The following is a 12,863-nucleotide window of genomic DNA, read 5'->3' as shown; positions in this document are numbered from 1 at the left end:
AGGCAAATGTCACTTGTTTTTAGCTATTTACTATCTGTTCAACTTTAGAAACATATTTTTGTAATAGACTAATATCTAACAAGACCATAAGTTTGATTGATTAACTATTAACTTATATCACTTAATTATCCTAAATAGTTGGTAATAACAGCTTATAAAGAACTAGAACTAGGGCTAGAGAGATGGCTCAGCAGCTAAGAGCTCTGACTGCTCTTCCAGAGGTCCTGGGTTCAATTCCCAGCAACCACATGGTGGCTCACAATTATCTGTAATGGGATCTGGTGTGTCCAAAGACAGCTACAGTGTACACACACACACACACACACACACACACACACACACACACACACACACATATATAATCTTAAGAAAAGAAAAAGAACTAGAACTAAACTTTGTACTTAAATGCTCTACATAGGTCTAATATCTTACACAAGAGTTGAAACATAATGTACAGTATGTTGTAACAAAAATAGCCTACCACTACCACATCCTGTCCTGTAAAATAACAAGCCCAGAGACAGGCCAAGCTCCAGCAGAGCATACTTACCTCCCTGATACTCTAGCATTTGATAGAGCTACTGTTGGGATGAGCTGTGTTTCTGTATCACTGCTCTGTCTGTCGCTTCTGTTCCCAGGCAATCTACAAGATGGTCTCCTCGGTCATGAAAATGCCTGAAGATGAATCAACCCCAGAGAAAAGGACAGAAAAGATCTTCCGCCAGATGGACACCAACAGAGATGGTAGGAGGCTGAGGGGCTTTGCTTGGGCCAGGCTGCTGGTGGAGACCAAACAGCTCTACCGGAGGACTGAGTGTCAGCCACAGGTGATCTGCGAGAGCCACCTATCCTGGGCATGAAGGAGCAGAAGCTGGGTAGACTCTGGAGCTGGCCCCAGTCTTAAGGAAAAGCCTTATTTTCTAGGCCCTTCTATCCTTCTCCAGGTTATTCTCAACTCCTTCCTCAGAATAGCATGGCTCCTCTTATTTCTGCTTCAGAAATAAAAGGGACCGAAAAGCCACTCAGTCAGAATAGGCCTCCCCGAGAAGGCTGGATCTAATATGTGGATGGGCTTGAACCAAACAAAGTATGTCAAAAGGCTTGATGCTTCTTACAAACCCCAAGTTTTATCCCAACCTGCCTGAAAGGTCTTATGAGCATGCTCTAAAATGCTCAGTCCAAGTGAAACCCTCAAGTATTAGGGAGCAGGTAGAGGGCTGGAGTGGTCAGCAGGTCCTACTGGGTAGAGGGTGCTGCCCCAAAGAGAAATGCATCTAGCAGATGCACAAACCAAAGTGGAAAGGAAAGTCAGATTTCAAACAAAACAGACAAGTCTGGAATGGTGACTCAGGATGACCACAAGTGTGAGGGCAGCCTGGGCTACACAAGGAACCCTTATCTGTAAAATAAATAGATATGGCTTCTACATGTCAGGCTGCCAATTAGGATACAGGAGGCCCAAGCAATTGAGAAATAATGCTATGTCTGCATGTGATATTTGAGACATATTTATGCTAAGGAGTTGCTTGTTATTCAGCTGAGATTCAAACTTAATTTATCATCCTTATTTTTCTTGCCAAATCTTGAAATCTTCTCCAGAAATTGTACCTGAGTTTTCAGTGCCTGAGGCTTCACAACTCTCTAAACAAACATGTATTTATTATTTATGGGTATGTATATGCAGGCCTGTGGGAGTTTATGCACACAACCTGTAGGCACCCACAGAGGTCACAGAGGGTGTACAGTTCCCTGGAACTGCGATCTACCCAACATGGGTGCTGAGAATCTAACACCGTGTGCTATGAGAGGAGTAAGTGCTCTTGACCACCGAGCCATCCCTCCAGCCAACTCATTTTTGAAACATAAATTTTACTTTATTATTACTGTGTATGCTATTGCATGTATTCTTATGTGACCTGTACGACCATGTTGCATACACAGAGGTCAGAAGACAACTTTATGGAGTCCGTTTTCCCCCTTCACATTTACATGGGCTCCAGGGGTCAAATTCAGGTGGTCGAGTTCGGACAGCACATACTTTTCACCCACTGAGCCATCTCACCGGCCCCAGGTCCTCACTCTTGATGTTTAGCAATTCTAGTCAGCAGTGTACTAATGGACCATGTCCCCTGTGGTGTGTGCATATAGGAGGCTCCGCAGAGAGTAAGCCTCTTTCTACATGCACATGTGGGGTGCCAGCTCCCTGAGAATCTTGGTTTGTGTGGTGCAAGCCAATCTGTTGGCTGTATTTCCTCTATGAACTTGCCTGGCATCCTCCGACATCCTGTTTCCCCTCAGGAGCCTTGATTCACAGCAGTTTGTTTCGCAAAGTTTAAACAAACATGGGGTTGTTTTAACAGTTAATGGACTTGCTGATGTTGGAACTCAGGTTTTGATAGTTTGGGGAACATAATGGCTTTAAGACTCAACCTCCTCCTTAGAGGAGGACTAAAGGATAGGAGACAAGCCACCTTCAGATGTGTGGCTCACAGGCAATGACAGGGCCTCTCCACTGGGAACGCTTCTATAGGATAGAAGGGTTCCCATTCCCAATGAACGGATGACTACCACTGCCCTGGGCTTTGCTGAAGAAAGATTTGTTTAAATAAAGGAAGCTATGGGGATGGAGGCAGCAAGGGAAGTGGGGGCAGGGGGGCTGTTGAGCACCCAGGAGACTCACTGCTTTAGCTCAGGGCTTGGCTTCAGGGCCTCAGATGTGAGGCTCCCGTCCCTTCTCACCAGAAGCAGAACTGGCTTCATGTAAAGCCTGCTACCATCAGAGTCTTGTTAGTCAACGGCCTTTGTATTTCACTGCTGGTCTCTACCATGATTAATCTGCCCCTAGATAAGGCAAGTCAACATGGGAGTCTGTGCGAGAGGCAGAGATTACATGCTGAGCACCAAGCTCCATGGCTTGTGGTCTCCGGTGCCTGCACCTGTGCCTGCAACTTTGAAGTATTCAAATGGGGCTTCTGCTCCCATGCCCCTGCTCATCCTGCCATGCCAGCAGAGGTCGCTTAGAAGAGCAGCTAAGGGGATAGAGAAGTGCACAGGCCTCGATGAGCCTGACAGCCTGGGGCCTGCCTTTGGAAGAGCAAATAGGGCTACATCTCCAGGAAAAGAAGAGGGCAGAGCTAGGTAAAGATGCCCAGCAATTTTAGTTCTAATTACCCATGTATGGGTCACTTTAATGGGTCTCTGTGAAAGAACCAGGAATAGGGAAAGCCCCCTTCACCCATTTCTCCACAATGACAGTGACAGAGTACCTTTACTAGAAAGCAGTTAAGCAGAGGGATACTGGGCATCAGAGAAACTCAGGAAGCCCAAGTAAGAGATCTTGAGTCAAAATGAAGCTTGGGCTATATGCTACATTGTGAGATTCCATGTCAAAAGAAAAAAGAGAAAGAAAAGAAGGCAGGAGGGAAAGGAAGAAAGACAGAGATAGAGAGAGAAAAAAGAGTGAGAGAGGAAGGACAGAGGGAGGGAAGGAAGGAAAGAAGGAAGGAAGGAAGGAAGGAGAGAGGGAGGGAGGAAGGAAGGAAGGAGGGAGGGAGGGAAGGAAGGAGGAAAGGGAGGAAGGAAGGAGAGAGGGAGGAAGGAAGGAAGGAAGGAAGGAGAGAGGAAGGAAGGGAGGAAGGAAGGACAGAAGGAAGAAAGGAAGGAAGGAAGAAAGGAAGGAAGGAAGGAAGGAAAGAGGGAGGGAGGGAGGAGGGAGGGAGGGAGGGAAGGAAGGAGGGAAGGGAGGAAGGAAGGAAGGAAGGAAGGAGAGAGGGAGGAAGGAAGGAAGGAAGGAGAGAGGGAGGAAGGAAGGAGAGAGGGAGGAAGGAAGGAGAGAGGGAGGGAGGAAGGAAGGAGGGAGGGAGGGAGGAAGGACAGAAGGAAGGAGAGAGGGAGGAAGGACAGAAGGAAGGAAGGAAGGAGAGAGGGAGGAAGGAAGGAAGGAAGGAGGAAGGAAGGAGGAAGGAAGGAGGGAGGGAGGGAGGGAGGGAAGGAAGAAGAGAGGGAGGAAGGAAGGAAGAAAGGAAGGAAGGAAGGAGGGAGGAAGGAAGGAAGGAAGGAAGGAAAGAAGGAAGGAGAGAGGGAGGAAGGAAGGACAGAAGGAAGAAAGGAAGGAAGGAAGGAAGGAAGGAGAGAGGGAGGAAGGAAGGACAGAAGGAAGGAAGGAAGGTGGGTGCAGTGAGGGAACAAACCCCTGGCTTCCTTCTCCAGCCACCGGGTTGAGGACCAGTGGGCCACCCTGTCTAGATCACACTCCTTTATTCTCCTGGCATTGGATGAAGATGCTGCCATCTTCAAAGAGCTGTTAAAAAGAACCTACACTTCTGCTCTGCCCACACAGGGAGAGGGTTGTCCACAAACCTGAGCACAGCAGTATGGAGTAGCTGAAGTGGGCACAGCCTTGCTGCTTCAAGAGCCTGGCACACTCAGATGAGAGTAGCTAGGGCTACTCATTCCTAAATACTGAATGGGCCCCTCCAGGGTAGGTAAAGGCAGAAGAGCTATTAGGACAAAGATTCAGGCTAGGGTGAGCCAATACCCTCCCCAAGCCTGCGGTCCTGCCTTGGAAGTGGTGTTGAACTGTGCACTGAGCCGGGTGTGTGTGTGTGTGTGTGTGTGTGTGTGTGTGTGTGTGTGTGTGTGTGTGTGTGTGTGTACACCATGATTAAGAGAGTAGTGGGCTTCTTGCTTCATGGTCTCCCAGACTCTACTGAGGGAAGCCATAGGCTCCACTGCTCCCAACAAGGTGCAAAGGCCATGGGCCCCCACTCATTGGTCCTCTTGCTTCCTAGGAAAACTCTCCCTGGAAGAATTCATCCGAGGGGCCAAAAGCGACCCATCCATTGTGCGTCTCCTGCAGTGCGACCCCAGCAGTGCCGGCCAGTTCTGAGCCCTGCACCCTCAAGGACGATACAGCTGCTCGTGTCTCTCCTGATTAGCTTTTAAACTTACTTCGTTTTTGTTTTTTGCTTTTTTTTTTTGTTTTTGTTTTTGCCAAACAATATTGATGGTGAGACTGTCCCCTCTTCAGTCAGATGTGCCCTCCTGTGACACTTGTGCCCCTTGCTTCTTTCATGGCGGACGTGGATGCCCAGAGCCCGTGTGCTTGTGGAAAGCATGCACACACTTCGTTGTGTTCCCTGCTGGATGACTGTTTAATAATTTCTTTCCTTTCATTCTAATGTCTCTACCTTAAAACCCAAGACTTGAGGGGCAAGAGAAGGGAAGTACATTCAGCCCAGAGCTCCTTCTGCAAGCTTTGAGGGGCTTTGTGGAAATACAAAACTCCTAACCTGGGTCTGTTGTCAAGCATGCCTTCGGAACTAGAGTGGACACCTGAGGCTAAGTTTCCTAAGAACAGGTTACCCTCTGGGGTAAGGTTATTAAAGGGAGCAGGGACATTCCCCCCAGAGGCCCACTCCCACCCCAGCAGGCTGTAATTTCTAAGCTGTGAACTTTTCGAGGTAAATTAACAGAGATGGGAAAGACGCTCAGCTGTTTAGTTTTTTTTTTCTCCCAGAGGTTTACATAAGTTGAGCTAATATGTTTCTTTTAAAAATCAAACACATATTCCATAACCAGACCCATCTTGCTGCCTACTTGTGAGACTGCTGTATATAAAACATTGGGTATTGCAGACCAAATTAAGTGTTTTGCCTTGTAAATGCATGTTTAGTGAGCGCTAATACAAGCTTACTACAGAAGACTGTTCTAGTAGCTTATCGTGAAGCCAACTACGATGAATGTCAATGTCTTGTTTTAAAGTCATAGCTGTCTTTGCACAAATGTACCAGTTAACAAGTATATTTTATATACTCCATAAAGTCACAAAAGAATGGTGACAAGGGCCCAGGTTTGATTTCGAATGGCTTTCTTGTGTCAGGGTGGCTGGAGGACCGGAGGAAGCCAGCTTTCTAGGCGTCTTGTCCATCAGAGCAGCACTGGGAGCTCCAGTGACAAGCGGCCAAGGCCCGGCAGCAGGGAGCACAGGTGCGACACTAGTCTAAGAGACGAAGGTTGTACAGATGTAGAAAAACAGAGACTTCCTAGCAATTTAACCCACATCCTTGGTGCAGGAGCCACGTCTAGAACGTTCATTTCTCCTGCCCTCAGGTACCCTTCAAACAGTCAGGTGTGGGATATCCAGGGAATTCACCCAATATAAGAGCCACAAAGGGACCTGCAGTGTCCAAGGCAGACCATGGAGATCCAACAGCTCTCTTCCTCACTGTGTTCTTCAAATGCAGCCAAGCTGAGCTGCTGCCTGGGCTGGTCATCTCATGCACACTACTTTGAAATGAGGGCTGGAAATAAAATCTCCTGGCCACAGGCAAGCCAAGCCTCACACACAGCTTCCATCGGAAGGCCTAAATACTCAAGAGTGTTGGTGGCAGACCCTGCCTAAAAGGAGGCAGGAAGGTCTCTGTCCGGCAGCAGTCAAGCCATGTCTGTAGAACAAGACCTGCAAAATGTAAACTAGCCCCCTGCAGGTCCCTGACAGAAGTTTAAACTTGAATGGTGGATTAAAATGAATCCCTTAGTGGGTTGAAATTTTGAGACCTAGATTTTGTAATCTTAATTTCTCCTAGTGTCATTTCCTTACATTTTGTACTAAGGCTTGCCAACTCCTGTGGACCAAATGGTAAAGTCTGTTTTTGCAAAGAAGAATCAACTCAAGTGGTTGAACATAAACAGGGGAAGGGAGCCAGCACGCTGGTGTTTGCGAGGTAGGCTCATCGACTTCGGCTCTGCCTCAGGTTGAGCCAGACCCTGTTTCCTAGAGCTCAGAGTTGGAGTGGGAACTAGAGGTGATCTCCAGCTATTCGGACATGAAAGGGCCGGATGCAGAGGTTACGAACCCTGTGGTCACCAGAAAGCATGAAGAGTCCCAGAAGTGGTTACCCACAGACCTAACAGACCTATCTGTATGTTTCCTTCCTCCTCCCCACCTTGCCCCAGGAAGGCATTGGATGTGTGTAATTTTATGCATGTATGTTTGACCAAGGGACTTCACAGCATCAAGAGGGCCAAGTGCCTGAAGACATCTGTCACTCCTGTGCCTAGGCATTGTTTTCCTGGTGTTCAGAGATCTCTGGCAGAAGTGGAGCCTGTTTTGTTCCAAGTAAAGGCAGCTTGTGCTGTCAAGGGACTGGACTAAATGACTAAATGGCTTATGACTTGAAGGATGTTTCAGAATGCCTGACTGTTCATACCTCGCTTAAGATAGAGAAGGGATGCTGTGGGTACTATCCCGCCCCAGCAATACTCCCCGGGGGACTGTCTACAGATGAATTTAATAATATAGATGTCATGCTATGTGGAGTGGCCCCGTTATCAGTTGGTTGTGTAGCTCTTGCCTGGCATTAAAGCATGTTTATTATTTAATATTATGGGCTGCAGCATGAGATTTTTTTCCTCACCAAACTGCCCCCAGCTGACTGTGTCTTGGGAAGGTTCTGGGTTGGGGGTGGAAGACTTCCGAAGTCTCTTTGGTCCAGGTATGTCTTCCCTACTTTCTCCCAGCTTGGTCTTCACTCTCTCCCATTTCCTCTCCTTACCCAGACATTACACGCCTTTAATCCCAGTACTAGGGAGGAAGAGGCAGACAGATCTCCATGAGTTCAAGGCCAGCCTGATCTACAGAGCTAGTTCTAGAACAGCCAAGGCTACACAAAGAAACTGTCTCAAACAAAAAGCAACCCCAAAGGCTAATGCTCCCTAGATTAGGAGCTACAATAGGCCCCTCACAGGCCAACTAGACCTTTGAGGTGCAGATGTAGAGGAAGCCTTTCCTATTGCATACAAGTAATGTCTGAAACACATCAAGTCTTCCATGATGGGGATGGTGAGATGGTGGCTGGAGTCCCTAAGGAGCCTATATACCTACAAGCTAGTCATTTCCTACATTTCTAACTTAAATGTTCCTGTTGCCTGGGAATCTTTCCTATCAGGTGTTAACATGATGCACGACCTGAGACATCCCTGGGATGCAAACAGAGTGACAGTCAGGAGCTAACTACTGGGCAGCTTAGAGCACCCAGGCCACAGGAGCACCTGGCCAATCATTCATTAACTGCATGGATTTCCCAGGGAATGGCTGACATTTCTCTCAGTATTTCTTTGGCAGAAATGGTGAAAACAAGTCAAACTGCAATGTAGTGGACTGGCCAACCCCAACCCTTAGTGAAATATTCACCATCATGCGCAAGAGCGGGCCCATGGACAGGAGTGGGAGTAGGGGGTGGGGATGGGAGGGAGACTTACAGCTCCGCCCCTCCCAGAAGAGCTATTTGCAGTAACAGTTGCTGGAGGAGGGGAGGCATTTCCTTCGTTGGTGTAACAGTGTGATTAAGGTGGCCCGTGCTCCTCTAAATAACTCTTCGATGCTCACGTGATTCTAAACTCCACTGAGTCAGTCACACAAGGCACAAAGACAGGCAGACGGCCACTCGGCCCTCATCCAGCTGAACATCGATAGCAGGATCTCATCACATGGGTAGGCTCATGTGAGTGTTCGATGGTGCCCCCAGTCAGTGTAAGTGTGGTAGGCTTGGAAGTGTATGTGCGAGATAGAGGGGCACTGTCAACAAAGAAGTCGACTGGTGTGTGTGTGTGTGTGTGTGTGTGTGTGTGTGTGTGTGTGTGTGTGCTTGACTCAAGACCAGTTGCAAACTTCTGTCCCACCTTGAACATCACCATAAATATTTAGCATTTACCAATGGCAAATAAGAAATATTCTTTTCCAAGTGACATGTGATGGATATTTGATGCCCATTGAGCACAGGGGAAATGTTCCCCTGCAGGGTCTTATCTCTCTTCTCTTCTGCTTCTGGTTTATCAGAGCCCCCACTATCTTTCCTCTAACTCCTGATTTCCCAGTACTAAGCATGCACTCACTTAGAGGAACCTGGAGAAACAGAGTGGAGAACCTTTGGGAACAGATGGGAATGTGGCACCAAGGAACTCCCCAGTCCAAGAAGCACAGTTCACACTAACGTCCACCAGCAAACGGGGTGATGGGGTGACCCCTCACATCCCCCAAACAACCATTCAGGCAAGTGTGAACAGTCACACCTGAGGAAGGGGGAGGGGAGGCCTCAACAGTGATTTTTAAAAAGGCTCATGGCCCATTTCTAATCCCATGATCTTTCCAGAAGTTTCCATGACAAACACCCCACCCAAGGCCTATTCTTCCTTACCCTGGATGTGAGCAGAGAGTACAGGGATCTCACTGGGCTTGAAGTCAGCCAGGGAAGGCTTTTTTTGAGGTAAGATTCTAGTGCTGTACCTGGAGGCAGGGAGAGGTGCTGTAACAAACACCACCAAGCTAGTTGATGGAATGGATGCTCTTGGGAGATCAATGAAGACTGCTAGTGCGGTGTGGGTGGTTACCATGGGAGCCCTGGGACAGGTGGTACTCTGAGGTATGAGTTTGAGGGTCAGAAAGTATGGAGCTGGAATTGAAGGATGAGTCTTGTGGCTTTAGGGTCTCTGTACAGGTTGGCACAGATCTAAAGAAGCAGAAAGAATCAGTGCTAAGAAGAGAGTAGACAGAACCCACCTGAAGGACCAGTCAAGAACTACACTGGAGGCTTCCTGCTGACCTTTGACCCCTCATCCCATATAAGCCTGGTATATGATTGGGGCCTGGGGGAGGGGGGGGAGGGAATGTTGGAAAAGCAAGTCTGTGTTCCGTTGTAAGCAGGGCCTGAAGAACCAGGAGCAGCCCGGACCCCACCTACAGAAACTCTTCCTCGAAGTCGAAGAATAGCAGAAAGTACCAGACACAGCTGTTTGACTCATGTTGTGAATATTTATTTTTTCTTCTTAAAAATGTACAAAAAATAAAATAACATATTTATAGTTTATAGATCCCCCCTCTCCCATTTACAAAACTATTAAGTTACATTTACTCTTTTTATGTGGGAGCAGATTATACACACGAGTCTCCCCTGCTTGTCTTTCAGAAAGGGCCATTCTTAGAATTTGGCACAAACCCTCTTTTCCTGTTGCATTTTCATGACTATTAAAATATGAAGGAAAATGTTTTAATTCATTTCAAACTTCCCGGGTTTCTGCGCTGGGACGTGCCTTAGTCTTTTAGGAACCAACTTCACAGTGGTAGCCACCGTGCATTTCTCTACTGGTTCCAATCTCTAAACACCGCGGAAGTTTCAACAATGTGGAGACATAGAAGGAAATAAATACCTGCTCCATGTGTCCCCCTCTTTTATGGATTACCAAAAAATAAAAAATAAAAAAGTTCCTTGTTTGGGTGAGATTAGTTCAGGACAAGGCAAACTTTTCTTTGAGTGTTTTTGTTCAGGAGGTGATGCTCAGCAAAGCTCAGCGGACGCAGTGAGCGACGAGCTGAATGGAGATCCACCAGCAGACACTCCTGGACCTGACGCTCCACTGCTCCTCGTGCCTTCCTATCCCCTCTTCTGGCAATGGCTACCTCATAGAGTAGGGACTCAGGACAAAGGGAGAGCCGGCTCTGGTTTGTCTCCGGACCCAGTGGGACCAGTAATTTTCCAGACAGACCAGAGAGAAGAGCTGGTCGCCTGTCGGGTTGCTACAGATCTGTCTCCCTGCTCTGGAACCCTGAGCCCATCCCTAAGGTCACGTTTGCAGCTAAGCCCAAGTGCTACAGCACAGGAAGCGCACAGAGCGTATATTTCCAACACGGAGTTTGTCCGTCTTAGATCAGAGATCCACTAGTACCCTGGAGGGTCCCTAGGCTGCTAGTTTCAAGGACTGGCATTTGGAGTGCAGAGCTGGAATAGAGCAGAGCCCTGGATGCAAACCTTTGGCAACAGGAAGAAGGATAAGGAGCCCAGTGGGCTCTCAGAAAGGTGCCCCCTGCTACCCTTTGGGATCCTCTTGGTTACGGCACCTACTCCCCATCCCATTCAATTTCTCTGCAGCTTGGAAGAGCAGTAGCTGGGCTGGAGTCAGCCTCAGCTGCTCTGGGCCTCGGGGGCAGGTAGAGCAAGGGGCTGGAGAGCAGAGCCTCCAGGTAAGACATCAAAGTGCTTCACAGACAAATTTAGACCTTTCCATAAAAGCTGTTTCATTATCTAGGCCTTGGGATGGGATGTGTCTGGCTCTCCAAACTAATAGTGCTCAGCCCCAGGGGCACATACCAGTCCTTAACCCTAACAGAACTACTGACCTGTTCTCTCAAAGAGAACAGAGGCTCACGATGGGGCACGCTTTCATGACTGTTTGGGTAAGCCATTTTCTCTGGACCTTCCAAGGGTGAGGAGAGGATGAAACAGCCTTAGCTCTCCAGTGCCTCCCAGAGTTGGTTTCAGAAGTGCAAGGGCTCCCAAGCTTCCCACAGCCAGGGTGGATAGCCTCACTTCTTCCTGTCAGAAGCAAGGCAAAGCACTGTCTGCTGTTCACAGCCCAGCAGAGCTGCTGGCTCGATTCACAACGCTGCAGTTGGACTTTTAAAGGGGCCACTTGAGATGAAGGACATGCTTGTAAACTGCGGGGTGCTACCGTGTCCAGGATTCCCGTGTCGGCCAAGCAGTTCTGCAGCAGGTCCCAGTGACAGGGCCCCAGCGAAAATCTCTGCATAGATTTTGCGCAAGGCTCAAGAGATGCCCCATACCAAAGCTAGAGAAGGCACTGACAGTTATGTCCTTTCCCAGACAGCTCAAAGGACGAGCTTAGGCAACATATCACCATGAGATAAAACGCCATAGCCTCGAGGGAGAGTCATGTTTGAGGAGAGAGGGCTCTGGGGAAACAAGTCCTCAGGCATGGCCCGGTGGAGAGTCCATCCAGGTGTTCACCACCATCACATGACATCCCAGAGGCCACTTCTCTAACCTCCCCTTGGGTAGAGCAGAACGCTCTGAATCTCCAGTGTGTCTCCTCCAGGCCAATGGCAGTAAACATGCCCACAAACCACAGGTAAATATATTACTGCAATGTTATGTACAGATTATGTACATGGTCGTCAGGCACACTCTTTCTCGTGTTCAATAAGCTGACATGGTAGTGCAGTCTTCCCGAACGCGGTCAGTGGCTATTTGCTGAGAGTCCCCTGGAGGTATTTAGCAAAATGACCTTCCTCAGAGCAATCTGAGGTTTGGGGTCCTTCTTACTCCATCCATGAAGACTGCACCAAGAAGCAGCTCATCTGGTCCATCCACTCAAGAAATGAGGAGAGGTAAGAAAAGGACACACCAGCTCCCCAGGCTCGAGATCAGTGGACTTGCTGCTGCTGCTGCTGCTGCTGCCCTTGAAGGGGAAACTCTGGAGGTCTCCCATGGAGCTCTCAGTAACTTGCAGAGTCCTGGAGGGCTCTTGGGGAAAGAATGGGCAATAAATAAGGGCCTACCAGGCTCAAAGAATCTGCTGAGGGGCTCAGGCTTCAGCTCCAGAGGGAGCTTGGAAGAGTGGAAGGAAGTCTGTTACTGGGCCTTGGGCCCCGTCCCCTTCCCAGCAGTCTTGTAACAGTCTTGTGAGGAGGGTGAGATGGGTCTCCAGGTTCTGGGGCGGCAGAGATCACATCTCTCCCAGGAAGGAGTGCACCAAAAGCTCCTGTCAGGGACTCCATCAGGGTTCAGATCTCCATCAATGTGATCTTGAAGCCTTCCACCATGCTCTCCATGTTGAGAATGAAGGTGTCCTCATTTGAATAGTGCTCAATGATGTTGTCGTCCATGTTGACCAGGATTCTGCCATAGGTGGGTTGAGATGGGGTGGGGTAAGAAACAAAGCCAGTGAAGAGAGAGCTCAGTGCAACGGCAGCCTTTGGGATACGTTCCCTTAACCTTCTAGTTTCTTCCTCCTCAAAACAGGTTAAAGAAAGCAGGGCTCAGTTTCCCTGAACTGCGCTCAGGGATTCT

The 12,863-nt window shown here is 48.5% G+C and overlaps 2 protein-coding genes across 20 annotated transcripts in view; one reads left to right on the top strand and one right to left on the bottom strand.

Annotated features, from left to right (window-relative positions):
- Nucleotides 1–7,388, top strand: part of Ncald (neurocalcin delta) — a 435,285-nt gene extending 427,897 nt beyond the window's left edge. For all 14 annotated transcript variants that reach the window (XM_087558795.1, XM_087558789.1, XM_087558788.1 and 11 more), the window contains 2 exon segments: nt 639–744; nt 4,791–7,388. In XM_087558795.1, the coding sequence (XP_087414921.1) occupies nt 639–744; nt 4,791–4,888 (204 nt within the window). In that variant the 3' untranslated portion in view covers nt 4,889–7,388.
- Nucleotides 7,389–9,791: 2,403 nt separating this feature from the next.
- Nucleotides 9,792–12,863, bottom strand: part of Grhl2 (grainyhead-like transcription factor 2) — a 130,003-nt gene continuing 126,931 nt past the window's right edge. For 5 of the 6 annotated variants that reach the window (XM_087556497.1, XM_087556496.1, XM_087556499.1 and 2 more), the window contains exon 16: nt 9,792–12,692. In XM_087556497.1, coding sequence (XP_087412623.1) covers nt 12,578–12,692 — 115 coding nt within the window. In that variant the 3' untranslated portion in view covers nt 9,792–12,577. The remainder of the gene's footprint in view (nt 12,693–12,863) is intronic. The other variant, NM_001134527.1, reaches the window with a different exon arrangement.

Source organism: Rattus norvegicus, chromosome 7 (assembly GCF_021556685.1).
Source record: "Rattus norvegicus strain SHRSP/BbbUtx chromosome 7, alternate assembly SHRSP_T2T, whole genome shotgun sequence".
NCBI lineage: Eukaryota > Metazoa > Chordata > Mammalia > Rodentia > Muridae > Rattus > Rattus norvegicus.
Note: the sequence above shows the minus strand (reverse complement) of the source record. Positions and strands in the feature narration are given on the sequence as shown.